General features: G+C 40.5%; 1 protein-coding gene across 7 annotated transcripts in view; it reads right to left on the minus strand.

Moving 5' to 3' along the window:
- FRMPD4 (FERM and PDZ domain containing 4) overlaps positions 1-19780 on the minus strand; it is a 478200-nt gene extending 458420 nt beyond the window's left edge. For 5 of the 7 annotated variants that reach the window (XM_050963177.1, XM_050963218.1, XM_050963198.1 and 2 more), the window contains exon 1: positions 19214-19779. In XM_050963177.1, coding sequence (XP_050819134.1) covers positions 19214-19254 — 41 coding nt within the window. In that variant the 5' untranslated portion in view covers positions 19255-19779. Of the gene's footprint in view, positions 1-19213 lie in introns of all 7 variants that reach the window. The other 2 variants (XM_050963167.1, XM_050963257.1) reach the window with 1 other exon arrangement.
- Between the last annotated feature and the right edge of the window lie 6278 nt (positions 19781-26058).

The following is a 26058-nucleotide window of genomic DNA, read 5'->3' on the forward strand; positions in this document are numbered from 1 at the left end:
GGATTATTTATTTGTACTGATTTTAGAATCAAAGAATCGGAGAATCAGGAAAGACAAACATAACTGTATAGTCGCTTACTTTCCAATTAGAATGTTGTGCTGCACTAGGGATCTATTTTTCGAAAGCCATATTTTCCAGCAGCATAGCCTTCTTAACTCATTTTGGTAAAAGATGTCAAATATTATGACAGTTATGTTCTTTGGAGCACTGTCAAATTTGAATTAGAAATATTTTGTCTGGTTTTGTTTTAGGGAAACTGTTAACTGCCCAGTCTATTACAAAACATCTTTGGAGATGCTGGATTACAGTGATGGGCATTTGAGGAAGGTGGGGAAAGGGAGGGGACATAAAAATCTATGGCTTCCTCTAGACAACAGGTAAGAGTTTACAAAGCAAGAAGTTTTTTATTAAGTTTCCTTGAATGGACAGAGTGATTTTTAGAATGTCCCCATCTGATATAAAATTTCTTATAGTTCCCAAATTAAAAGCAAGTCTGCATTACAGTAAAAAAAATCCTGCAGATATCTAACCAAAAGGTTTTCTGTTTCTTTGTTTTAAACAATTCGCAGACAAACACCTGTCAACCGAGTGCGCCAGTTTCAGATTCTCAAAATTTTATAGCATTTGTTCACTTAAGTAAATAATATAAAATCCAGAGAGTTTTTTAATCTCAATTTAATTTTCAAACTAGTAACCAAAGTTTAGACAGCTATATACATCTCCGCACACATTAAAAATCAGTATGTCAGTCTATAGACTTTTATAAACCTTTGATTACAGTTTATATTTAAATAAAACCAAAATACTGCACCATTCACCATACAGAAAAATGTAATTAAAAAAACCTTCCACCTACATACGTAGATAGCAGTTGTTGGCTTACAGCTCCTTGCATTGATTAATATGATGAACTAATGAATAAAGTAATTTACAAAAAAAATGCAGCTGTCTTCAAGAATTTTTATTCCAACCCCTTTGTCTCTTTCTAACACATACAATATGGCCAATCACAACTGAAACCATGATGGGTGAAATAATCTTTGCCGAGAGGAAGTTTCTGCCCAAACTCTGATCAGTGAGTGGCTGGCTTATGCCCTGAAGCATAAGGATTTCTGTATGGATTTATGTCTCTTACGCATTTTATCCTATCCAATGTAACTGTGGATATTTCCATTATCAATATAAATATTTCTTTTTTACTTCTACTTTTTACTCTTATCTTACTATCTTGAGGCAAAGAGTTCAACAGGTTATATATGTCTTGTGTAAGGCTATTTCCTTCTATCCGTGTTAAATATGCTGCGTCTCAATTTCACTGAATGTCCCTCGTTCTTTATTATTAGAAAGCGTAAATAAAAGAGTTCCCCATTTACCTCCTTTATTCATGTATTATGTCCTCTCTTATTCATCTCCTCTCTAAACTGCATCCGACATGCATCCGACAAAGTGGGCATTCACCCACGAAAGCTCATGCTCCAAAACATCTGTTAGTCTATAAGGTGCCACAAGATTCTTTGCTGCTTTTACAGATCCAGAATAACACGGCTACCCCTCTGATACTCTCTAAACTGAACAGTCCTAATCTTTTCAATCCCATATCATATGGAAGTCTTTCCATGCCTCTAATTTTTGGCACTTGTCACCCTTCTATTTCTTCTAAATCTTTTTTGCAATATGGTGACCAGACTGAATACAACATTCCAGGTGAGGGTATAAAAGCAATTTACATAATGGCATTGTAATATTTTCAGGATTAGTTTCTATCCCATTCCTAACACATCAGAATATTTTGTTTGCTTTTTTGGTCACCATTCTACATTGACAGGAAGCTTTCACTGAGCTTTCCACAGTGATGTCCAGTGGTTATAGTTAATTTAAAACCTAGCAGTGTGTATGAGTCGTTCAAATTATTCCTTCCAAATAACTGACAGGGAGACCTCAAACAAAACACTGTAGACAAAGTGCTTCTAGAGCTTTGCTGGCATTCTAATCTGGAATGAAAGAAAGAAGGGCCACTGAATGTTTATGTGGTTCCCATCTGGTGGAGCAGATTCCTGGATAAATTCAGAAATAATTTGGGCAAGCTGCAGATGATCAGTTCTTCTGTCATCACCCAGTGTCACTGCAATCAATCAGCATTACTAGAAGGACACATGGGACAGTGAAGTCATCTGTCTAAGTCATGATATCTGGCTTTAAGACTAAGTTTATGGAAGGGATGGTATGATGGGATAGCTTAATTTTGGCAACTGATCTTTGATTATAAGCAGATAAGTATGCCCAGTGGTCTGTGATGGGATGTTGGATGGGATGGGATCTGAGTTACTGCAGAGAATTCTTTCCTGAGTGCTGGCTGGTGAGTCTTGCCCACATGCTCAGGGTTTAGCTGATCGCCATATTTGGGGTCGGGAGGGAATTTTCCTCCGAGGCAGATTGGCAAAGGCCCTGGAGGTTTTTCACCTTCCTCTGCAGCGTGGGGCATGGGTCACTTGCTGGTAGATTCTCTGCAGCTTGAAGTCTTCAAACCACAATTTGAAGACTTCAATAACTCGGACATAGGTTAGGGGTTTGTTATAGAAGTGGATGGGTAGGGTTCTGTGGCCTGCTTTGTGCAGGAGGTCAGACTAGATGATCATATTGGTCCCTTCTGACCCTAAAGTCTATGAGTCTATGAGTCTGAATACCAGAGGTATAAAGGAAATGGTACATGTTTTCAAGATGTTTCAGGGTGTGAATGTTGTGTCCTTGTGGGGAAAAAAAACTGAAATAAGATCTGATAATTATCTGGAATAACAAATAAGGGCAAACAAGAAATTTATAATGCAGTGCCAAGATTTCCAAAACTGACTAGGGATTTGGTGGTCAACGTCAGCCACCTTAAAAGGGCCTGATTATCAGACGACACATGCTCAGCCCTTTCTGAAAAAAAAATTGAATTAAATAAAAATCCAGCCCTTTATGATGATATCTCAAGTGGGGCGCTCGAAATTACACTCTGCTTTTGAAAACCATGTCCTAGGTAATTAGTAGTGAAATTCTTGTCCAGTAAAATTATCAATCACGAAATCAAATCCACAAACCAAGTCAGTTACTGACAGTTACACATATGAGTTTTCCGTTCAGTTGACTGTTACTATGATCACTGTTTGAACATTTGTGTCATATTTTATAGCATTTGCTACCACACGAGACATAAATCACTGTGTACCAAAACATAAGAAATCCCACCATGGAGGGTGATTTATTAGGTTTATTCACATAATGAAAAAGCCTTAACTTTTGACACACTAGGCATGAGTTATGATGACCTTACCCAAGAGTGAAGGAAACACAATCACCCTTCACAAATGACATATTCCATTTATTCAACAGAGATTAATTTAGGTTTATTTTAAAGGGCTATAATTTTATATACAGCAGAACCTCATTTACCTGGTCTAACTGGGACCAGGGCCAGCTCAGATAATCAAAACTCTGGATAAACCAGATAATGGGAAAATGCGATGCTGCAGCACAAGCTAGCAGCCACAGGACAGATGATCCGCTTCTGGCCCTGGATTCCTGGTTGTTCAGTAAATGCGGAGAGCCAGTTAAAGGAGGGTCTGATAAACAGGGTTCTATTGTACATATAGTTTGTCTTTTTCAATGCAGCATATTCGGTAAATAGATCAAATCAACTGTCAAACTAAGCTTGTCATCTTAGAAAACAGGTCATGTTATCTCCATATGTAATGCAAATTTTACATTCCCAGGAGAAAAGGCTACGAGAAAAGATGGCCAACCATGGAGCTGTCACATCAGAAGCATTCCACCAAAACTGGAAAGCAGATGCAAAATCATGGGGCATGGCTCTTCTGTTGAACAACACTGATAGCAGATGTTAGACCCTTGCATAAAGTTGCTGACTGCTGTCTACTGAAGATTTGTAACAAATGCATCTCATTAAATCCATTCCGGATATGGGGAGATGGTAGGGGCCCTGTAGGCCAAAGAAGCTACACTCTGAGACAGAGTTCCTACAGGCAGAACCGCAGCAACAGTCAATTTAGGGAAAAAGCTTTGGCTGGGATTTCAGTTACACTATTAAGAACATAAGAATGACCATACTGGGTCAGACCAAAGGTCCATCCAGCCCAGTATCCTCTCTACCAACAGCGGCCAGTGCCAGGTAATTCAGAGGTATTATTTACCTTATTAATTAAGAAACCCCAAGAAGAAGGTGATTTTGCCTATAGGAAATGTGAGCAAAGTTTGGTGGGAGGAGGGTGAGACCATCACCTGAACCTAAGACCATTTCACACAAATTTTGGCATCTGTTAGTTCACCAAAATAAATTAATAAATGAGAAGATCAGAGGAAGAGTTAGAAATAAATCTGTGCAGACTTTTGGCTCCAGCAGCAGCTACTTTAATTTTATTTGTCATTATGTACCAAACTTTTTCAAAGATCACATGGAAATTCAATAGTGAAGTTACCGTCATTCAAGGATGCCAAAGAACTGCCTAAACATTAATTAAACCTTACTACCACCCGGCTACTGAGCAAGCAGTGAATCTGGGCTCTTAGAAAGAAAGTGAAGCTTGAGACTGATATAAAAACTACTATACATGGAAAAAAGGCCAAAATGACTCCCTTTCTTCATAAACAGGAAAAACAAAATTAACATTGAGTTATTGCTGTGATTCCAGTTATCTAACAACTTCCATGTGACATGTGTCTTAATGGGGCTAGTTGGTGCTCTAGAGGGATCACTGTTTTCTAGGATGCCAGGGCAGAGCATCGCCAGTGGATGTGGCTTTGAAGGCTAGATAAACCAGACACTTATATCATAGCCAAGATTGCCAAGCGATTATGTAACATTATTGAAATGGGGGATTTGACAGAATAAATCTTCCCAAGTGAAAAACAAATGAAGGGCAAATAAAATGAAGCAGAATGGAAGTCACAAAGTGTATTAGAAAATCAAAAGCAATGAAGAGAAAGAAATAGTGTATATTTGGGGGTGGGTGAGCTTAAACTGCTGAAATAAGAACACCGGGGAGAAGACTGTTCAGTAATAACTAATATATCATTTGATAAACACAAGCTGTTTTTGGTTGATACAATATATATAATAGGATCAACTCCAGAATCAGGTACTGTGTCTTTAATTAGACTGCTAATGGTTATGTCAGTGAATGAGTCATTTTAAAAACTAAATTGACTAACACTGTTTTATTTAGTCTTGTGTAAGAAACATTTCAACACCCCACACACAGATTAGTTCATTTTCTGGGAACTATAATATAATCTGAAAACAAGAGATCAACTCAATGCCATTAATTCCTGGTGAGTTTAAAACAAATGAAAAAGGAAATACTTCCCACCGTGTACACATATCCTATGTAATTCACCAGTACAGGAGGTCATGGGGTGGAGATGAATTGTTAAAAGAGCTGAATAGCTTACCATTAATGACACGTAGCTATTCATGCTAAGTAAGTGTGGTAATGTCCCTTGCTTCAAAGCATAAGCATATAATCTTTAAGGGTAAGGAAGGAACTTTCTTCTTTCCCCTTTCACACACTAAACTATTAAGTCTATGCATTTCCTCTGAAGTAATGGCCACTGGCAGAGGCAGGATAACCAGATTTGATGAATGAGTGAATCATCCACTATGGCAAATCCTGTACGCTTTAGTTAAACATCCACAACTCTCACTTTATAGTGCCATACTTGACAAATCTCCATACCACCACCTCCATTGCTCTCAGAACACTGCACTGTAGCAAAGCCTTGATATCAAAATGCTATATATTTATGTCTACAAGAGACCAGAAAGTTACCAAATAGGGATGTATTGAATGTGATGTGTTTAATAACCACATGTGATAGTTGGTATCTGTTGAAAGTAGAATATTAATTTCCAAGATTCCGACCCTGTAAATCTTTTTGTATCAAGCTCTTAGCAAGGAGTAAAAAAGACACTTGCTCCTACTGATTTTTGTTCTATGATTACTGCATACAAACTTATCTTCTCTATGAAACTTATACTGCAGATTTGACAATTGGATAAGCATCTAGACATTTGGCGTATTTTTCACTACCTTCTTAATCGTGTCTCCTGACAAGTCATTCTTCACAAATATTTGTATAGCTAAATGAAAATAAAGCACAAAGAGAAATTAATTTTACAGAACAATTCAGGGAAGAGCTCTTTTTAAAACCTTTTCCATAGAGGACTTGTTTGGGATTTTTTCACAGTATTTACATTTATCAAAACTAGTTGATAAATATATCAACCTTTTTACTGCCTATTATTGGACACTTTGGAATATTTACCATTTGATATAAGAAACAGGTTAGACAGAATAGAAAAACTGTCTACCTAAACATTCCTGGCGGTTTAAAAAAAATTTGTTCAAAGAAGATTAAAAAAATATTTGAAGTTAATTAATGCAGCCACAAAACATCCATTTTCAGCTTGGAAACTGACAACATAAGGAAACAAGCCATTAATAGTCTCTGATTATTTTCTATGTTTTCAGAAACATATAATCATGACAAGTATAACTGTAGTAATATCCATAAAATATCCTTTTTCTAGTTCAGACACTATTTTCTCATTAGAATGCCTCCAGAACTTAGAGGACATAACTGAGACACCCTATATAACCAGAAAATTATTGTTATGAGGGAATGCATGTTATTTAAGTTTGTTACAAGTCAGATAATTTGGTTCATATTATAAAGCTGAAAATTGTGAGATTTTAAGCTCTGACTTTATTGCCAATTGGAAACTTCATACTGTAAAAGCAATGTATAATAATCCTTTGAAAGCGCTCTGTGTGTGTGTGTGTGTGTGTGTGTGTGTGTGCGCGCGCGCGCACGTGCACTTCTAGCCTCGGTGAAGTAAAATTCAAAAACAAAGGATCCTTAAAAAAAACTGTTTATACTAAACAGAAAACTAATTTTCTCAGAGGACACAGAACAGGAGTCGGGGGATAACACTTGATGCCCTATCATAGGTGAGTTTAGTGAAACAGGTATTTATCATCATAGGCTACTGTGAAAAAGGAAAGGATGTAGAGGAGATCTAAAGACAAAGACTTAGAACAAAGAACACGCTAAACTTTACATAAAGATCAGCTATTCTTGACTGATTGCTTCAAATTCACTCAATACAAATAAGATTTTGTTAAACAGCACATTCACTAACTTGCTTTTCCCTACTTCTTTTCCACGGGCCCTGCAGCGCCAACACACTGAACAGTACAGTACAAGGAAGGGAGAGAGTACTTTTTATGATGTAGTCACTCTGTCTCTCTTTAAGGTATGTCTACACAAGGAAGAAGGTGTGTTTTTTAAACATGACAGATAACGTGATACTCAACACACTGTAAAATCACATGTATGCAGCAGAGATAGTTGGAAAATTGTATTTTTTTCTCCCTAAGGAAAATATTTGAATTTTTGTCAAAAAATGAAAACTAAAGATTTCTGAGCCCAAAACACTTTGCTTTTTCCAACCAAAAAAGTTAATAATCTGAGGAAAGCAGATACTCTCCATGAAAAATTTTGTTTAAATCAACAACCCAATTTTCTGTGGAAAAATAGTTTTGATGGAAAATCTTTGACCAGCTCTACTGGAAAGGGAAAGTTACAGCTGTATCTTGATTTAACTGGTTGAGGTGAACCTCCACCTCTACCAACTAAATCGAGGTAAAGCTACAATTTGTCCTATCTGCATTAGAATTATACAATTTTATATATCACATTAAAAAAGCACTTTTCCCTAGCACAGAAAAGGCCTTTTAGAGTCCTAGGTCATTAATAGGATCACAGAGCAGGAATATTTAAGCTGAATATGAATATATATTCCACTCAGAATCAGGAAGAACTAGATGATCTAATGACTTTTTCCATCTCTAGTTTAGATGATTCTACATTTTAACCCTTCCCTCCACCCCCATCTTCATCTGCAGAATCTTTCCTCAAGATTCTAATGCCATAGAACAACAGGCAATATAGGTGTGCAGAGGTCTTCTGAAGATGTATAACCATTACCTGGCTTGTCAAGAGGTTCCTTATTGGGTAAGGAATTAATCTACTCCTGATTCTTGTGCATTCATTGAAAGGTCATTTCCTACAATAGATTACTGAAAGCTACATAAAAAGTTTGTAAAACAGCCTTACTCATTTTTTGCATATGGTCAGCAGAACCATTACACCTATATCCATTCCTAAAATGCACACTCACGTATACAACTAGGAAGTCTTAGTAGGATACAGTAGTGTATATTTTAGATATTCTTCATCATATGTAATACGCAGTCTGCAATTCCATTGCTGCTCAACACAATCCATGAGGAAAAGGAAAGCATTGTATGCAAGTTAGTTACTATTAGCCCTGAACACTAGGACTATACATAAATGGCTTATGTTATAGCAGATGATTTGGAGAAAAACAAACTTTAGACGGTTCTACTTTAAGCAAGTTGAAGTCAATGAAGTTACTCAGGAATTGGAGTAAATGAAAGTAGTGTCTCATTTGGTCTGAATTGGGCTCAGTGACTTTATTAGATATGGACCATTTTCAAATATGGAACATACTGTAACAAAAAGAAATAAACAGATGTAAGATGTAGAACGTGCATAATTTGACCTCCATCACTGGGGCAGCTGTTAGCAGTTCTTTCAGAGTTTACTGCCGTAGAATAATGGGCATTTTGGACTTGGCAATACTGGCCTTTTTAGTAAGCAGATTACTGTAAAACACAAATTGAAGATTTAAAAAACAACAAGCAAAAACCAAAGCCAGTGAAATCAAGAAATCCATAAGCAAAACATGAAAGGTTTTATAGACCATCTGTTATGTACATACATTTGTTATGTAACCGGTTTCCTCTTATTATATATAAGATTAGCAGATCCTGTGGATAACAAAGACCCGTATCATTCAAAAATTACAAGAAATATTTACTATAAAGATAAGTGATTAATATGCCTATACTGAACTGGAAGGGAATACATCATTCTCAATATCACTATTCCAATCATGATATGGTCCATTATAAAGGAATATGTGAAAACTGTCATCATATATTCAAAACACTTCCTTGAGACTCATTCACAGAAAGTTTCACAACATTTTATGCAGGACTGTAAAAAAAATAATTTATTGAAGAGACATAAAAAATCAAAAGAGGATTGATTCCCCAGCACCACCATGTGACTTTGACATACAGTCATACACTCTGTAGTTACTCTGGCACTTTTGCCTTCCTTCTCATTCTATGTAAGTCTCCCCTTGCCTCCTTATTATTCTAATCCAATACCCCTTGTTCTTCTAAGACCACTGTGCCTTATATCCCAAAACTCCTTGTAGTTACTAAAAACTAACACTAACAGCTGTCGATCCCCTTTAATACCTTTGCTACTGAAATGAAAATTGAATAGCTTGCAGTCTGGTAATCACTGAAAATATTTTTATGATAAAATAATTCCTTACCTGAAATACTTGCTTCTTTTCCCAAAACCATTTTTAACTCTGTTGTGGAAACCCGTAAATTGTCCTGTAGCAATTCCCTTTACAGTCAATAGGGGCTGGAGGGTGGCTGGATCACCCCTAAAGCCAGCATGTCTCTGACCTCTCTCTCCAGGTCCTGCTCATTGCCTGCTCTTCTGGAAAGAAGCCTCACAAATCCCTTTGCTTAGCAGGAAAAGCGCCTCCTGTTTTTACTTCATCCCACTCCTCCTTTAAATCATTAGTTAACGAAGAACAATTTCATACAATCTGGACTCTTATCATGTCTGCCCTACGAAGTTGTGTTCTCTATGTGATCATTATACCTCTTTACAATATCTTTATTTTAGCAACTTTTTCCTAAAATACTTTTGATCTAGGTTATTAAGAGCTTCCCAAAGTAGTTTTCTTGCATGTTTATCTATGTAATAATCAACCTATAAAAAAGAGTTCCATATAGACTTTTCACAGAAAGAAAGGGTTTCAGAGACTCCTACTGCAATAATAGGCTCCGATTCAGAAAACCACTTCCATACATGCTTAATCACATCCCTCTTCAGTAGAGCTTAAGTCCTATTGAAGTCAAGAGGATTTAGGCACATGCTTAAAGTTAAACATGTGCTTAAGCCTGCTTCCTGAAAAAACACACTTTCCTAAATCAGGTTCCCTCAAGAAATGGTGTGTCTGTCCTGTTCTTTGGGGACAAGTGTCTACACCACAAAAGCCATATCGCAGTTCATGCCACTGTACATTTAAAAAAAAAAATAAAAGAAAGAAAACAGATGCCAAGGCTTGCATGGGAATGGAAACTGAGCTCCCTTCTCATCCTCCCTGAACAGCACATTAGCCAGATGGCAGGTGGAAATTTACTTTTCTCTTGCACACACTCTACTTAGTCTGAAGACAGAACACTTCAGTTTTCAGGGTAGGTTTGCTACCTGTCTTGGCTTTATTCACTGACCATTCTATAAGTTCATGACAGCCTATAATACAAGGATTCAATCATTACCAGCCTTTGTCAGACCAGAGATTTATTATTACATACAGTGGTAATAACAATGTCATCACCACAGACATATGTCTTTATAATATATGACACATGATAAAATATAACACCACTATATAGCAGATAATAAAACATAAGGTAAAATGCATATATTCAAATCTTTCATTGAACAAAGTATCATGTACTCTCAAAGAAGAAAGGAAAGATGAATTCATAGTCTTTGAATTATCATCCAGAGTAATAAAATATTTTCCAGATTTAAATTACCTCCCTTGAGCATAAGGATAATCATATGCTTTATTACTGACACATTTTTTGGTAAACAGTAGAAACAACTCACATGTTATGAGATATAGTCATTGAAAAGAGTACTTACAATAAAAATAGTATGCAGATGATATAGCCTACATTTTACTGACAGATAAAAATCTTCTTTTATTTTTTAATGAAGGTTGCTAGTTAACACTGAAATTGAAAAATAAACATGCTAAGGAAAGTCACAGTTAAAAAAACCTAAACATTTAAATGTACTGAAATGGTTTACAGAGAAGACAGATAAATATTCAGATATCTTCACCAACTGCTTAAAGAAATACACACACAATAAAATATCCCACTGCAGATTCCAAGAACAACCTTTACTCTGCCAACTATACAGCTGCTCACTCTCAAACTACAGTAACATGGCTTTGGGTCTGAGGGTGCACACCTGTAGTCCAGTGCACCTGTTATAGCCCTTGGCGCCTTTAAAAGTAGGAGCCATAAATTGCAAGTCACAGATCATAGGCCCATGTCCTACAAGAAACAGCATACAGGGCTTCCTGCCTCTTAGGCAGAGGAAGGCCATGGGAGGAATTCTTCTCATCAGTCAGGCAGAAAACCCAAGAAGGATACCTACAGGGAGCAGAAGTCAGCTGTGGAGGGCTGGAAGAACCATGAAGCCCCAGAGACAGGTTAAGGTAAGACAGGGGCAGTGTTTTGGGTTACTTTGTTTTGAATCATTATTAATTAAATGAAATTCCTGAGAAGAGAACTGGAGGTGCGCTATTGCTTGGAGTGAAATTTCACCTTCCTCAGCTGCTAGATCAGCCCACCAGGTTCCAAGTCTGGAAACCCTTGCAAAATCTAAATTACATATAGGGCTTGGAAAATTAACAAATGTCTAACAAGACAGAAATATGTATGAAAGTCAAGAGATGCTCTACCAGTGATGTCTATGAATCATAGTAAGAATCACAGCCCCAGACACACCACAGCACCTGGAAAGAAAGGCTGAGTGCTGGAGTTTATGCCAGGGTGCCATCTTGCATGCAGCAGGCTTTTATTTTTAAAAAATCTGACTCCTGGAAGTCCACTTGGGACTTGGCTAGCGTCAGCCAATTTTCATGGTTTCAGGTATTGTGGTGATTGCTAGTAGTATAAAACCTTAAGACAGACATCTCTAAATCTGAAGCTCTCCTTTCTAGCACTAAAGCTGCTGAAAGATTAGAAACTTGGTTTCTTTGGCCCTATCCTGAACTTTGCGGTTTCTGCTAGGGGTAGGGTCTCTATGAATACAGCTACACTGCAATAAAAATACCAATTCACCAAGTCTTAGAACCTGGGTCAACTGACTCAGACTTGTGGATCTCAGGCTGCAGGGCTAAAAACTGCAGCATAGACATTCAGGCTCACACCGGAGCCTAGGCTCTGAGACCCACCCCTATCATGGGGTTTCAGACTTCATGCTCCAGCTGAGCCCAAATAGCTACACTGACATTCCTAGCCCCCCAACCCAAGTCCCCTGAGCGCAAGTGAGCTGACCTGGGCCAGCCTCAACCATACCGATAACTCTATTATTGCAGTGTAGGCATACCCTATTTCTCTGCTTCTCCCACAACTCCCAGCTGCTGTGAGAACGATCAAGTCTATACTACCTTACTCTTTTCCTACAACCTCCATTTTGTGGATTTTCCTTCCCTGTGATTAACTCCAAAGCCTGCCATTGCTCAGTTAGCCCAACAAGCAACAGTGGCATGAAACTGACTTGACTCTTGTCTCAAACACTCTTGACCACAGGATAATGAACAGCAACAATGTAAGTGACTGGTCTATAATTACTTTCATTATGTTGCTGCTTGGCAAAGCTATGAATAGCAGCAGAGGCACTAGAGCTATTTGTCAGCAGGTTCTGGAGGACAACACTGCACTGAATCACATTCACACAATATTTGGAAGGCTAGCTTTGCAAATATGAAAGCTCATATTTGCGGGGAATAGGTTAGATCCCCACACTCATCAGTAAAAGCTTTCTATTTATCAGCGAGTAGATTTTCAAATCCTAATAATATAGACCTTGAATGGGAGCTAAACACCCTCCAAACCACCACTGACCACTCTTACAGTTCACTTCCTATTATTATTAGAGACACAAATATTGGCTTCTCACCTTCCATATACAGATCACCACCTTAACCCTCCCCCACCCAAAACTTCCCACTTCACATCATGCTGTCCCTCACTATTACTACCATAAGACTCAAAACTCTCTACACCATCCACCCTCTAAACACGTACTGTTAACCTCATTATCTTTCCTTCTTATCATCCCAGTACAAGTCAAAGACCCCACACTCCAGATGGACACTGCATTCACATGTACCCAGGACTTTGTACATGCAGACAGTGTAGACAACACAGTACCCACCTAGGCTAGTCCATTATTTAAGGCTTCTCTATACTTAGAAATAACTCTCTGAGTGGAATAGCAATTTTGGTAAGTTTCCAAGTCTAGTCAAGCTTTTATTTACCAAAGAAGAGAGAGAGAAGTCAGTATATCTGAAGAATATTATGATTTTCATTTGAGGTCAGTCATTACACATTTTTCTAAATTAATTAACAGAACATTTGTTGTGAAGTATCTAGGGTTGCCTGCTTTCATCCTTCTGAAGGATTATCCACCAGATTATTCCACCCACCAACACTAGTAGCTGTAGATGTTTGGTGTAACAGTTGGTTCTGCTGTGAGAGGGTAGTCTTTAAAGGGCTATATGCAGAAAGGTAATTAAAGGGGGTGACAGATGGACAGTACCCTGGGAGTAGAAATTACACAGGAAGTTTGAAGGACATGATAACTAATTGTGTGTATAATTTCACATCAACTGGTTGTCTACTTCTAGAGAAAAGACAGAGTTTATGTCCCATTTTATGCCTATTGCAACTATGAAGTCCTACCAACCACTTCTATAGTACACAAATGGGGCCAACACAAACCTTAAATACTCACCTTACTATTACAATTATAAATTCCAATAGTCAATGGGATTATTCACATGGGTAAAGTTACTTACAAGTAGACAGAGCCTGTGCACTGGTTTTCAAGATGTATCTAGATGGAAAATTTGAATGAGTGATAACAAAGCTATTTTTTTAACCTACAGGAACTCAAAGAAACATTATGTATGGCCAAGATCCTGACAACCCTTGTTCCAAGTGAGCTGTACTGCAGGATCAGACTCTAAATCAAGAACAGTCTGACCCGTTTTCCCAGACTTTTCAGAAAAACTCTCCTTTGCCTTTAGGAGAAAACAGGCAGTTTTCAGGTCCAAACAGATACAGAAGGAGCTAAAAATAGGGCTTACAGTGGAAACTGGTTCCTCCATAAGACTCTCTTCTACACAGAGAACTGGGAAGATATATCTAACAGTTACCAAGGAAACGGAAAAGTTAAGCCCTGTGTACACTATTAATTGGTTTAATAACCAGAAAATAAGAGTGAAAAAGTAACTCCACATAAAACTGATTTATTGCAAAGCACAGCATTAACTCAGTCCAATATCTGAACTTTATAGTCCTTATATCAAATGAAGCTGGTTTTGAGCTTTGAAACCTGTCATCCAATTGCAGAAAGAACTTTGGTTTGCCTGAAGAGAAAGAGTAATGTGCTGGAGAGCTTTGTCTGGGTAACGGCAATAGGGATGTTGTTAGTCAACTACAGGTCAGAGTTAGGGAAGACTTACACTGCTCTACAGCCAAAATGCTTCTGAAATAAATGTAGTCCAACTTTACTAATTCTGGGTCACTGAGAACGAAAATGATGCTTAAAATTGTTGATTGGCTCTAGTTTTCAAGATATGCTAATGGGTCAGTATATATGACCCTTGACTTGGGCATGGCAGAGGATAAGTGAGTTATAAAGGGAAAGGATCTCAATTTAAACCAGAAATGACTAAAATATATCTTTGACTGGATCTATGAATAAATCTATGACTGGGTTTGGACAGTACTTGCTTTTTAGGCAAAACAATGAATGATACAATCTGAAGATGGTATTGCGTCATACATGATATGAATTGCATCATGTTATTCCTAGAAGTCATGGGTGATGCAATCATAACGAAGCTTACATCACTCTGCTGAACAAATTGCCCTATATCCGCTCTAGAAATCATACAGTGTCGTGCTCTCTTATTTGTCTATGTTTGATTTTGCACAGGGACACATTTCTGTTTAGCCAAAGTGAGCAGAGATGCCTCATATTTGTGTGAACAGTGCAGATAACTTCTGCTATGTTTGTGGTGAAGTAACTTTTGCATCACAAAAGCACAGTATAACCATTATGGTAAAGAAAGCCTATCACCGTTATTTTGGCTGCAAAATTGGAGATCAGGACAAGAGGTGGGCCCCACACATATGCTGCAACACTTGTGCAACAAATCTTCGCCAGTGGTTGAACAGGAAAAGGAAATCTATGCCTTTTGCAGTGCCAATGATTTGGAGAGAGCCAACAGATCATACCAGCAATTGTTACTTCCGCATGGTGCCTCCAGTTGGGAAAGGTGTGTCAAAGAAGAAAAAGTGGACTGTGCATTATCCAAACATTCCATCAGCTATACGCCCAGTACCCCAAAGAGAAGGACTGCCGGTTCCTGATACACCAGAATCATTCTCACTTGAGTCAGACGAGGAAGAGGAAGAGGATGAAACTTCTGGTCCTGAACCATCAATGTCACAGGACCCACATTTTCTCCCATCCTCCTCCTCTGAACCACACCTCATAACACAAGGTGAACTGAATGACCTTGTCAGGGATTTGGAACTACCCAAGAGTAAGGCAGAGCTGTTGGGCTCCAGAATACAGCAGTGGAATCTCCTGGCAGGCTGTCAGGGCAAATGGAGCCCATCAATGCTTGCAGACTATTGCTGGACAGTCACAAGAGATGCTCCATTTAATGAATACAAGAGACAAGCCAAGAAGCACCGAGTAGACACCGAATAGGACTAAACTATGTACAGAATAGTTTTTTGCCTTTTGTTTCATAATCAATTTAATTGATATAACCCTTTTGCTGATTTTTAAAGTCTTTCATAAACAGGACAGGTGAAATATTATCTTGTAAAGCAACCATAAACACATGAAAAGACCTAGGTTTACAATTTATGATTAAAACTCTACTATTTACACAATATACATAGACATAAAATGTAAAAACTTAAATATCTTAGAAACAGTAGCCAATCAGTTGTTTTAATTGTCATATTTGAATTCAGCACATCAAAATACATAATAAATATCACATTTTATCTCTGAAGTAGACGACTTCTCTAAAATTGTAGACCAGTGTTATTAGAGGTTAAATTGACTCCTAAAATTTTAGAAGAATCATTCCTAGTTTATTGATTTAATGATACTGTCTTCTTTGCAGCATCTTTAACAGAGGCCGCTCTAGCTAGAGCAGACAAGGCAGTTGCCTGAGGCGGCAGATTTCTGCGAGTGTAAAGTTGCCCAGGTTCCCTCCATTGGTGGTGGCAGGAGATGACCTGGGGAGGGAGTGATTACCAGCCGGGGCTCAGGGAAGCAGGAAGTGGCCACCTGCCAGGCAAGTGCTCCCGCCTCATCTCCAGCTGCTCCCCACCCCCATTGCCGGTAAGATCATGGCCACAGCTCAGGTCTGCTGCTGGCAAATGCTGTCAGGGCACTGGCCACAAGTGCCACAACCCACCTGGCTCCATGTCTGCACCCAGCTTGCACCTGCTGCTCCGCATCTAGTCCCCACAGGTCCTGCTGCCCAAGCAGCCCCTGGCTCCTGCCCCAGTTGGGGCCACTGCTTCATCACCACCATGTCCAGGCTCTGAAGGTGCTGTCATGCTGCAATTTATGAGCCCAACAGTGAGGAGCTCATCTGGAAAAGTGCAGGCAGGGGCAGACTAGGGAGTGTGGGGGTTGCTGGGGACCAGGTGGGCTGGGATGTGGACTGGGATAGGCTGGGGAATGGAGGGCTGGGCCAGGGACTGGCAGTACAGGGGCCAAGGTGCAGGGCCAGGTTGCAGAGAACCCCACTCTGTCCAGTGGGAAGGAGTCTACTGTGCAAGTGGGATCAGCACCTTCAGCCTGGTTGGCTTCATTTGGGGGTGGTTATGCTGTGCCTTAACTAGAGCCTTATGGGCTGGGAGCTGCTCCCGGCTGGTGCCCAGGTCTCACAGTGGTTGAGCTGAGTGGCTTGCTGTTCAGGGATGCTGAGCCGGGGTTCGCTCTTCTCTTGAGCCTTAGGCAGCTGGTGCCAACCCACTCACAAAGGCCCACTGGGAAGGGCAGCCCCATCTGCAGGTATTACTCATCTAGGGAGTGGTTCTCAACTGCTTGCAAGGGCCTAGGGGACTTTCACCATGGCCTGGCCTGGCTCAGTCCACTCAGGTGTCAGAATGTTCCCATCCCGCAGGAGCCGGCAACAGGCCCAGTGACCTTGAAGCCCCAAGCTGGGGTCTGCCCTGTGAGCCTCTGATCTTGAGTTGGGGGTTGCAGCAGCTGGGGAGATGCTGGGGGCTCTGCCACAAATTTCTGAGCAGGTTGGGGGCGCACACTGAAGTTTTGCCTAGGTTGGCAAATTGTCTTGAGCTACATCTGATCCTTAATCAATGCCTGCTCTTTCCATTTGATTTGAACTCAAGCGTAACATTTACTGCAAGAAAAGGTTTGTTAACCTCGGATCCTGAACAAAGAAGCTAAATAATTAAATATATCTTGAAACAAAAATCAGATGCCACATTATTCCTTAGGGTCCTGTCTATACCAAATAAAATATCCCCTAAAATTTTCCACAATTGTTACCACTGATACAGTTTCCCCAGTAGTAGTAACAGTGGGAGTGGTGGAGTACATTAGGTTCAGGAGACTGACAGTGTTTTAACCATGTCAGGTAAACCTGTTCTGAGCAAAGTTAGATAGCCATGTAGTTCGAATAGTAGCAGTTGTTCTATATTAGCACTCCTTTAAGTAGAGCTTTGATCATGGTAGCAATGGTGGTAAATTTTAGGGCAAAAGGCTTGAGTAAACACAGATTATAACATCACACACCCGTGGGACTTTACAAATTCAGTCCACCCAGTGCTTGCTATAAAAATCATTTTATAGAATTTTACAGAACAATCATTTTGACAAGTACTGTACGTGTATGCCACAGAAATAACATATATGCTTCATTTCTACAACAAGCCCTCCCCACCTCCAATGGCATTCCACTTCAGTGAACACTTCAGAAATGGCAAAGGCCAGTGCTAACCACTAAACCATAAGAATTCAAAACACTCATAGCTACTCTGATTCAAAGCTAAATCCTTTAGGAAGATTATCTGCACCAAAATCAGGAAAATCCTGCAACTACAGCACTTTTATACTCCATCTTTGAGAAGGAATTTGGTTTCCCACAACTCTTTTCTCAATAATATTATACATTATTTTTAGCCATGGGGGAAATGTTTTCAGTGGGGGCAGGGAGCAATTCAGATTGTGCGTATGTCTCTGTAGCCTTGGGCCTAAGGACTATCTAGAGGCAGTTCCTTCCACACTTAGAGGCCAGCATTCAGTTAACAGTGAGAGAAAAATTATTTGGAAGGAAAAGTATTTAAATCAGACACCAGCTCAAGCAACCAGATGTTACCTTACAAGAAAGAGCTAAAAAGAAGACCGCACTCCCTGGGACTTCGGTGTGATGGTACAAGGCTGCACTTCCAATCTGATTATGATTTCACAGCATCTCTTAAAAAATCACCCCTATTGTGTCTCAGATTTTGAAGGGCATGAAAGCGGTTCGCAATAAGCTGAGCACCATACTTCAGAGCGCAAAAGTCAAGAACTTTTAAATAGATTGCGTTTGGTGTATGCGTGAGAGGGGTGTCAATCACGGTGTGTTTTTTGAAAATACTGCTCTGTTATCTGTCCAACCTATCCGAAGTTCCACGTCAACCCCCCGAGGGGTAACTGTTGCCTACAGCTACTTCCCCGGCTAGGGCACCCTCACAGCTGTTTGCAACCTGACAGGAAACTAAAGGCAGGGCGCCGGCTTCACATTTTCAAACAGTTTGAACCACTGATCGCCCATTAACAACAACGTTTCATCACATCCCAAGGCTCAGAACCTCACCAGCTTTATCTTCGCAGCAGCCTTGGGACACATTTTTTTTTAACACGATCCCACAGCAGGTGCCAGGGGGAAAACGCCGTAAGCCATCACCAGCCAAACCCCAGGAGCTCACCCCAGTGTCAGGTAAGTGGAAAGCTGCAGCAGCTCTGGCGGCGGGATTTGCTACAGCCCCCCGGCAGGGTCTTTCCGCCCCCCACCCACGCCTTGGAAGGCGCCCCGGGGGTCAGCAGCCAGGGGCCAGCACTGCAGCAGGGCGCGCACAAGGGGGGCTGGCTGCTAATGGGAAGGGAGCAGCAACCTACCCCGAGAGTTTTGCAATCTTCACAAAGCTGAACACATCCATCCATGCAAGCAGCGAGCTGCGCCCTCCGCTCGCTCGCTCACTCCAGCAGCAGCAGCCCCATGGTGGGGAGGAGGTGGTGCCCGAGTCTCCAGCAGCAGCAGCAACCCTTGCGGAGGAAGACGCTGGCGGCAGAAGCTGCTACCCCCCCTCCGGCCGGGAGCTGGGCGTGCAGCATCTCGCAGCAGCAGCATTGAGCTGAGGGCAGCCCCCCCGGCGCTCCCGCCCGGGGAAGCTCAGAGGCTGAATGGCTGGGGAGGAGACGCTTCAGCTCAGGCCCCCGCCTCTCTGTGCGGCCAAGCGGCGGGAGGCGGCCGCGCTCAGGAGCCCGCTAGTGCTTGCAGTACCCCCAGAGCAAGGGGGGCGGAGGCGAGCCTCTCTGCCAGTGTCTCCCGCGCCTTTGGGTGGTCGCAGCTGGAGAGGGCGGCAGCAGGAGAAGCGAGCGCCGCACGCCGGCTCCATCCGCAGCCGGCGGCTGCCTGGAGCTGGCCCGTGCAACAGAGCCTCCCACAACGCAGCCCCCGGGAGACAGCGGGAGCCCGCGTGGAGGCACTGCGGAGGGAGGAGAGATGATGGAGAACACACACCTCCAAGCTGGGGGCGCGGGGGGGGCACTGGCTCCTGGGGGAGAGAGGAAGAGGCGCACTTGTGCTATACACTGTAAGAGAGAGCCCCCCCCCTTCCATGAGCTGGGGCAGGGAGAAGAGGAGGCGCCCAGCTCAGAATCCACCTGGCAGGCAGGAGAGAGGTGGGAGGATCCTACTTCCCCATACACAAAACGCCTGCCTCCCCAAAGGCCTCCTGCTCACCAGTCACCCCTCTCGCACAGTACTGACGTTTCTCCCTTGATTGTAGGGGAGGGACCCGGTGGTCTTCTTGGCCATCACATGAAGCACTAAGCATAGACCCCCATGCTGAACGTGAGCTGTTGACCTAATCTGGTATAGGAAATTGTAAGTATGGAGAGAGGTAAATAGTGGTGTTCTCCAGGGGTCTGTACTGGGCCCAGTGCTGTTCAACATGTTCATAAATGATCTGGAAAAAGGGGTAAACAGTGAGGTGGCAAAATTTGCAGATGATACAAAATTACTACAAATAGTTACAGTCCCAAGCAGACTGCAAGGAGTCACAAAGAGAGCTCACAGAACTGGGTGACTGGGCAACAAAATGGCAGATGACATTCAATGTTGATAAATGCAAAGTAGAGCACATTGGAAAACATAATCCCAACTATATATATAAAAGGATGGGTCTAAATTAGCTGTTACCACTCAAGAAAGAGATCTTGGAGTCATTGTGGATAGTTTTCTGAAAACATCCACTCAATGTGCAGCACCAGTCAATAATGCTAATAGAATGTTGGAAATCATTAAGAAAGGACTAGATAAGACAAAAAAATCATATTGCCTCTATATAAATCCATGGTAAGCCCACATCTTGAATGCTGCATGCAAATATGGTCACCCTATCTCAAAAAAGATATCAGAATTGAAAAAGTTACAGAAAAGGGCAAGAAAAATTATTAAGGGTATGTAACAGCTTCCATATTTGGACACATTAATAAGATTGGGACTTTGCACCTTGGAAAAGAGACGCCTAAGGAGGGATATGATTGAGGTCTATAACATCACAGGGAAGTGTGGAGAAAGTAAATAAGGAAGTGTTATTTACTCCTTCTCATAACAAACAAACTAGAGGTCACGAAATGAAATTAATAGGCAGCAGATTTAAAACAAACAAGAGGAAATATTTCTTCACACAACGCCCAGTCAACCTATGGAACTCTTTGCCAGAGGATGTTGTGAAGGTCAAGACGATGGCAGGGTTAAAAAATAAACTAGATAAATTCATAGAGGATAGGTCCATCAATGACTATTAGCCTCTGTTTGCCAGAGGCTGAGAGTGGGCAGCTGGAGATGGATAACTCGGTGATTGCCTGTTCTGTTCATTTCCTCTGGGGCACCTGACATTGGCTGCTGTCAGAAGGCAGGATACTGGGCTAGATCAGTTGTTTTCAGACTTTTGTACTGGTGTCCCCTTTCACATACCAAGCCTCTGAGTGCGACCCCACCTTATATATTAAAAACACTTTTTAAAATCTTTAACACCATTATAAATGCTGGAGGCAAAGTGGGGTTTGGGGTGGAGGCTAACAGCTCATGACCTCTCATGTAATAACCTGAAGGGTCCCAACCCCCAGTTTGAGAACCCATGGGCTAGATGAACCTTTGGTCTGACCCAGTATGTCCATTCTTATGTTCTTAAGTATGCTCAGGAGTTTTTAAGTATGCTCCCATTCTCATGCGAGGGGGGGGAGGGAGTGCACGTGGGCAGTAATCAGTTGCTCACACTGCTGTGATATGCTTTGTGCATCAGCCTCACAAATGACAATTTAAGAAAAGAGGTCACGCTGGTTAAGATAAAACATTGCAAAGCAGTTTTGTGGGGATTTAGTTTAAATTAAGAGCATTCTCTGTTAAAGCATTTGGGAAATGGGACAACTGATTCTTGTGTTATAGCATACCAGAAGCCCACATAGAAGAGACACAGCCTTGATCCCTTGTCCAGCAAGTGGCTTCCAATGGGTGTAAGGATCCAACCTCTCAGAGTCATTTGCAGGATCAAGGCCTTGGCTTCTAGTGAGGGAGCAGAACAAGAAACTGGGAAAATTCACCCATAAATGTACATAAAGGCATGCTTCCTGGAATTTCCCACCATGGGAATGTATTTTCTCCTCCTCTGTATTTTTCTCTGCTTCACAATTCAATTGCTAAATAGACTGATATGCTCTTTACCCCACAGAGTCCAAGTCTTTTTGGGCAGCTTTCCCTCAACCCCCACACTAACCAGGAATTTCACAAGTGACAACAGAGCACAATAGGTAGACTCTAAAAGCCAGAAAAAAAACAAGGCACCATTTTTTATATGAACTTTTACTGGTACTAGTACAAAAAAGAACAGGCAGTACGAACACTCAGCTTGACTCAGGTTTCAAACTATTCTTTTAAAACAGAAACAAAGAATGATTGATTGTCTGTTTACATTATGAGAACACTGAACAACTGGCACAAAATCACTTGCTGATCTACCATACGTGTGCGGGATATCTCCACATTTTAAAATGTGTAATGAAGTATTTTATGCTAAGCATATCAAAACATTTATTGGTTTCCTGCATGCTACTTACATTCATTTAAAATTATATCAAACTTTAAGTAATTGAAGAATCTGTGCCTGCCAGTCACACTGCTCTATTGATTTGCAAATGTTACAAAGACAATTCAATTTCAGCTGGTTAGAAACCAGTTTTTAAAGGTATTATTTATATAGCCTCAAAGTAGGCTAGGCAAACAGTAAGGAGCAAACAAACAAAGGCCCAGATCTTGCAAGGCTTAAGTATGTGCTTAACTTTACACACTGTGAATCCCAAATAGTCCTAATGAAGCTGATGGAACTACTCACAGTATGTAAAGTTAAGCACATGCATACATTTTTTCAAGATCAGAGCCAAATTATCAAATGACTATTTTACAATTTGAAGCCTGACACAAAGGTGGCTTTACAGCATAGTGGTGAGGGCCAAAGAGAACCATGAACCAGGCAGACTTGAGGATGAAGAACTAGACACTGAAATGCCTGGTGTCTCATGATCTGCTTGTGAGGAACCAAAATGTAGATGCTACAGGGGAGATGGCAGATTAACAAGCTGGGTGGTCAGGAGGAGGATAATCATCTGATAACAAGCCATCTACACCAGTTATGCAGCTTGTTATTGTTACAAGTATTGATGAAGGCTGATTTTGCAGGCTTATGGCCAGGAAAGCTATTTCAATAGCCCTAACTGATACACTATATGCTTTTATAGATTAAAAGGAGGGTGAAAGTATTCACCTGGCTCCTCCTTTCCCTTTTTTTTGCAGCCCAAGTGGCAGCTGTCAAGTCCTTGCCTCACTCACCTCATTTAGTTTCCCCGTGTGTCCCCATGGTTGTCTTCCCCAGACCTGCCACACAGACCACTATTATTGGTTAGGATGAAGTTCCCAGATCAGCGTGCACTGTGAGTGGCTGAGACACACCACATGGCTAGACTGAAATGGCAGATAAGTGCAGGGGGAGAGGACACTACAATGTAAAAAGTATCAAATTAAAACAATTGTATTGCAAATAATTTCATATTAGGCGCTCTGGCCAAAGCATTTTATTTACTAACATTTTATTACTGGTCCATGTGCCAGCCACAGGCACCTAAGTAACATGCTGCTCTTGTGTAATTGCAATCACATTTCATGCCATCTTTTTTTTTTTTAATCAATGCATGGAAGATAGTCCTAAACAGATTATGCTAAAACAAAGTGACACAAACCATATAAGTTTGGGGAATAATTACACTACATAGCCCACCTATTGTCAGATATAGACACTCTTTTGAAAATCTCATAGAGATACCAATTAATCCAAAAACCTCTCCAAAACAAAGAATCCATGTCTTCCAATCACACTTTGTGGAAAATGTGTACTCCCTTATACTCATACAGATTTTCATGAATAGAAACTGGTACACTGAAATCATCCATGCAAATAACTAGTGCAAACTTATCAGACCTTTCCCTCTCTTCCTCAAATATTGCCTTTCTCTTGCTGTCTCTGTCTGCAAAGAAATGTCTAAAGCTTGTCTTTGACTGCAATGAATAACATTTGTTAGTCCTGTTACACTGACCACACACAGCTCTCTTTTTCTCTCCCTCTCCATTTCACTAGTGCTATTCTGGCAATAATCTGATATTTCTACCCAATTGCATTATTGTAAGTGGATCCTAATTATATACCCTTGCTATCTCTGGTCCAAGGTGAAAGTGCCTTGGAAGAAATTACTGGAATTTGAAAATGAATTCAAAATGTTATCTCATTCCTTAGTATTCTGAATGGATGGATGAGCTATTGCTACGGTTATTAACCATCATCTTTTTCTTTTCTAATGTAGTGACCACTGCAGCAGTACAACTGTCTCAGGGCAGGTGGGGAGACAAACATGGAACAACTGACATAGCTCAGGTCAAGCAAAATCATGGAATCCCTATTCTAGACGTACACAGAGACATGAACAAGGAATCAGACCATGTGTTCCTGTCTGAAATGCACAAAATGTGGGCCACATTTTAGCTCTATGTTACTAGGGAGTGGGTCAAGGGGGTTGAAGAGGAAACTGGGATTCCAGAGTCAGTGCTTAAGCACAAAGCTTCTGCATGTATGGACTTGGCCTCCTGTAATGCCTCTGGGATTTTTGAGGATTGAGGGTGAAACTACATCTCAGTCAGAGGGAAGCAGGGCAGACTTCACCTACCCAGTGAAACAAGGCAGAGAAACTTTGGAAGAAAGTGATCCATCATATATAGAGAGCAAACAATGCCTCAGTATGTGGTGTGACAGTATTTTAACAAGAATTTAACAATTCATACCATGAGAACCCGCTGATGCATGTCACCAGTCCCATAAATTATAAATTCTTGTGCCAGACAGGATGAATTCATTCCAAATTATGAGTTACAGTACAACACGCAGGGTTACTTTACTGCAACCCTGAGGAAAGGCTCAGAGCACAGAGTTTCCACAATGCTTACCAATGCTCTCAGTACTGTCATTGAACCTTCTCCTTGAGTATCCTGTCCATTGACAGTTATGGAACTTGACTGACTTACACACAAAGGGGAATGTAAAACCCCACACAAAGTATCATATTTTGGTAAGGTTTTGTAAACTAATTTCATTTTAGAACATTTTGCATCTACATCTACAATATAATCCCAGCAGTCATTTCTCAGAGCTGAATCTGCATATTATTATGTATACCGGTTCCAGCTACAGAAGCATCATGAATGCAGAGAGTACACTACAGTAGATGTGGTTGAGGCTGTTTAATAGAAGTCATCCATGTAGATTATTCATTAATATTAGATGTTCTGCGTATGGTGTTATCATTTACAGGCTGTAGTCACCAGAATATGACAAGATTGAACTCACACATACACATCTGATATTTTAGTCATTTGCAGTAAAGGTTTATGTAAATATTGCATGAGAACAAACAACCAAAAGTAGCGTAATATACATAATACTTATGTAACATCAATAATCAGCCAAAGACAAAATTTCTAATTGATTAGGAAGTTGACATTACTCATTGGCTGCATTTCCCTCTGTATTTTTCTTCATATAACAGAGTAGTAAATATGGGCCTTTTAAGAATATTTTATTGCTGTGTGCTACTTTTTTAAAGACAAGTTGTTTATATAATAATTTTAACCATGACACTATGTACCAATATTCTGTATTATTCTACAGTGAAATGTCCTATATGTGGCTTTTAAAACCCTAATTTCAGAGACTATATCTGTGTCCTTGTGTTAGATGTATTTATAAAGAAAAGAGATTCAACAGTTCAACCTCATTGTAAAGTGTGTTGTTGTAACAGACACAGCATGTAATAATGCTTCTGCACCCTGACTTAAGAGTAGGTGAAAACTAAATTAAATTTCTATGAATAATACTACCTCTTCATAACATCTACATTGCACTGGTTCCAGGGACGCTGTTGTGAAGATGCAGTGTAATTGTCTTTATAAATGAGCTTTTTTTATTTGTTGCTATCAAAATACTTTTGTGTGTGTGTTTTCTTTTGAGGCACAGTGAGCCTAAGCTAGAAACAGTGAGCGGTAGTACTACATGAGTTGGGCTGCGAGGGAGAGTAGGTGCAAATTATATCAGCCCTGCAAATGGACCATTACGTTAATTATTCCATCTACATAATTA

This window comes from Gopherus flavomarginatus, chromosome 1, assembly GCF_025201925.1.
Source record: "Gopherus flavomarginatus isolate rGopFla2 chromosome 1, rGopFla2.mat.asm, whole genome shotgun sequence".
Lineage (NCBI taxonomy): Eukaryota > Metazoa > Chordata > Testudines > Testudinidae > Gopherus > Gopherus flavomarginatus.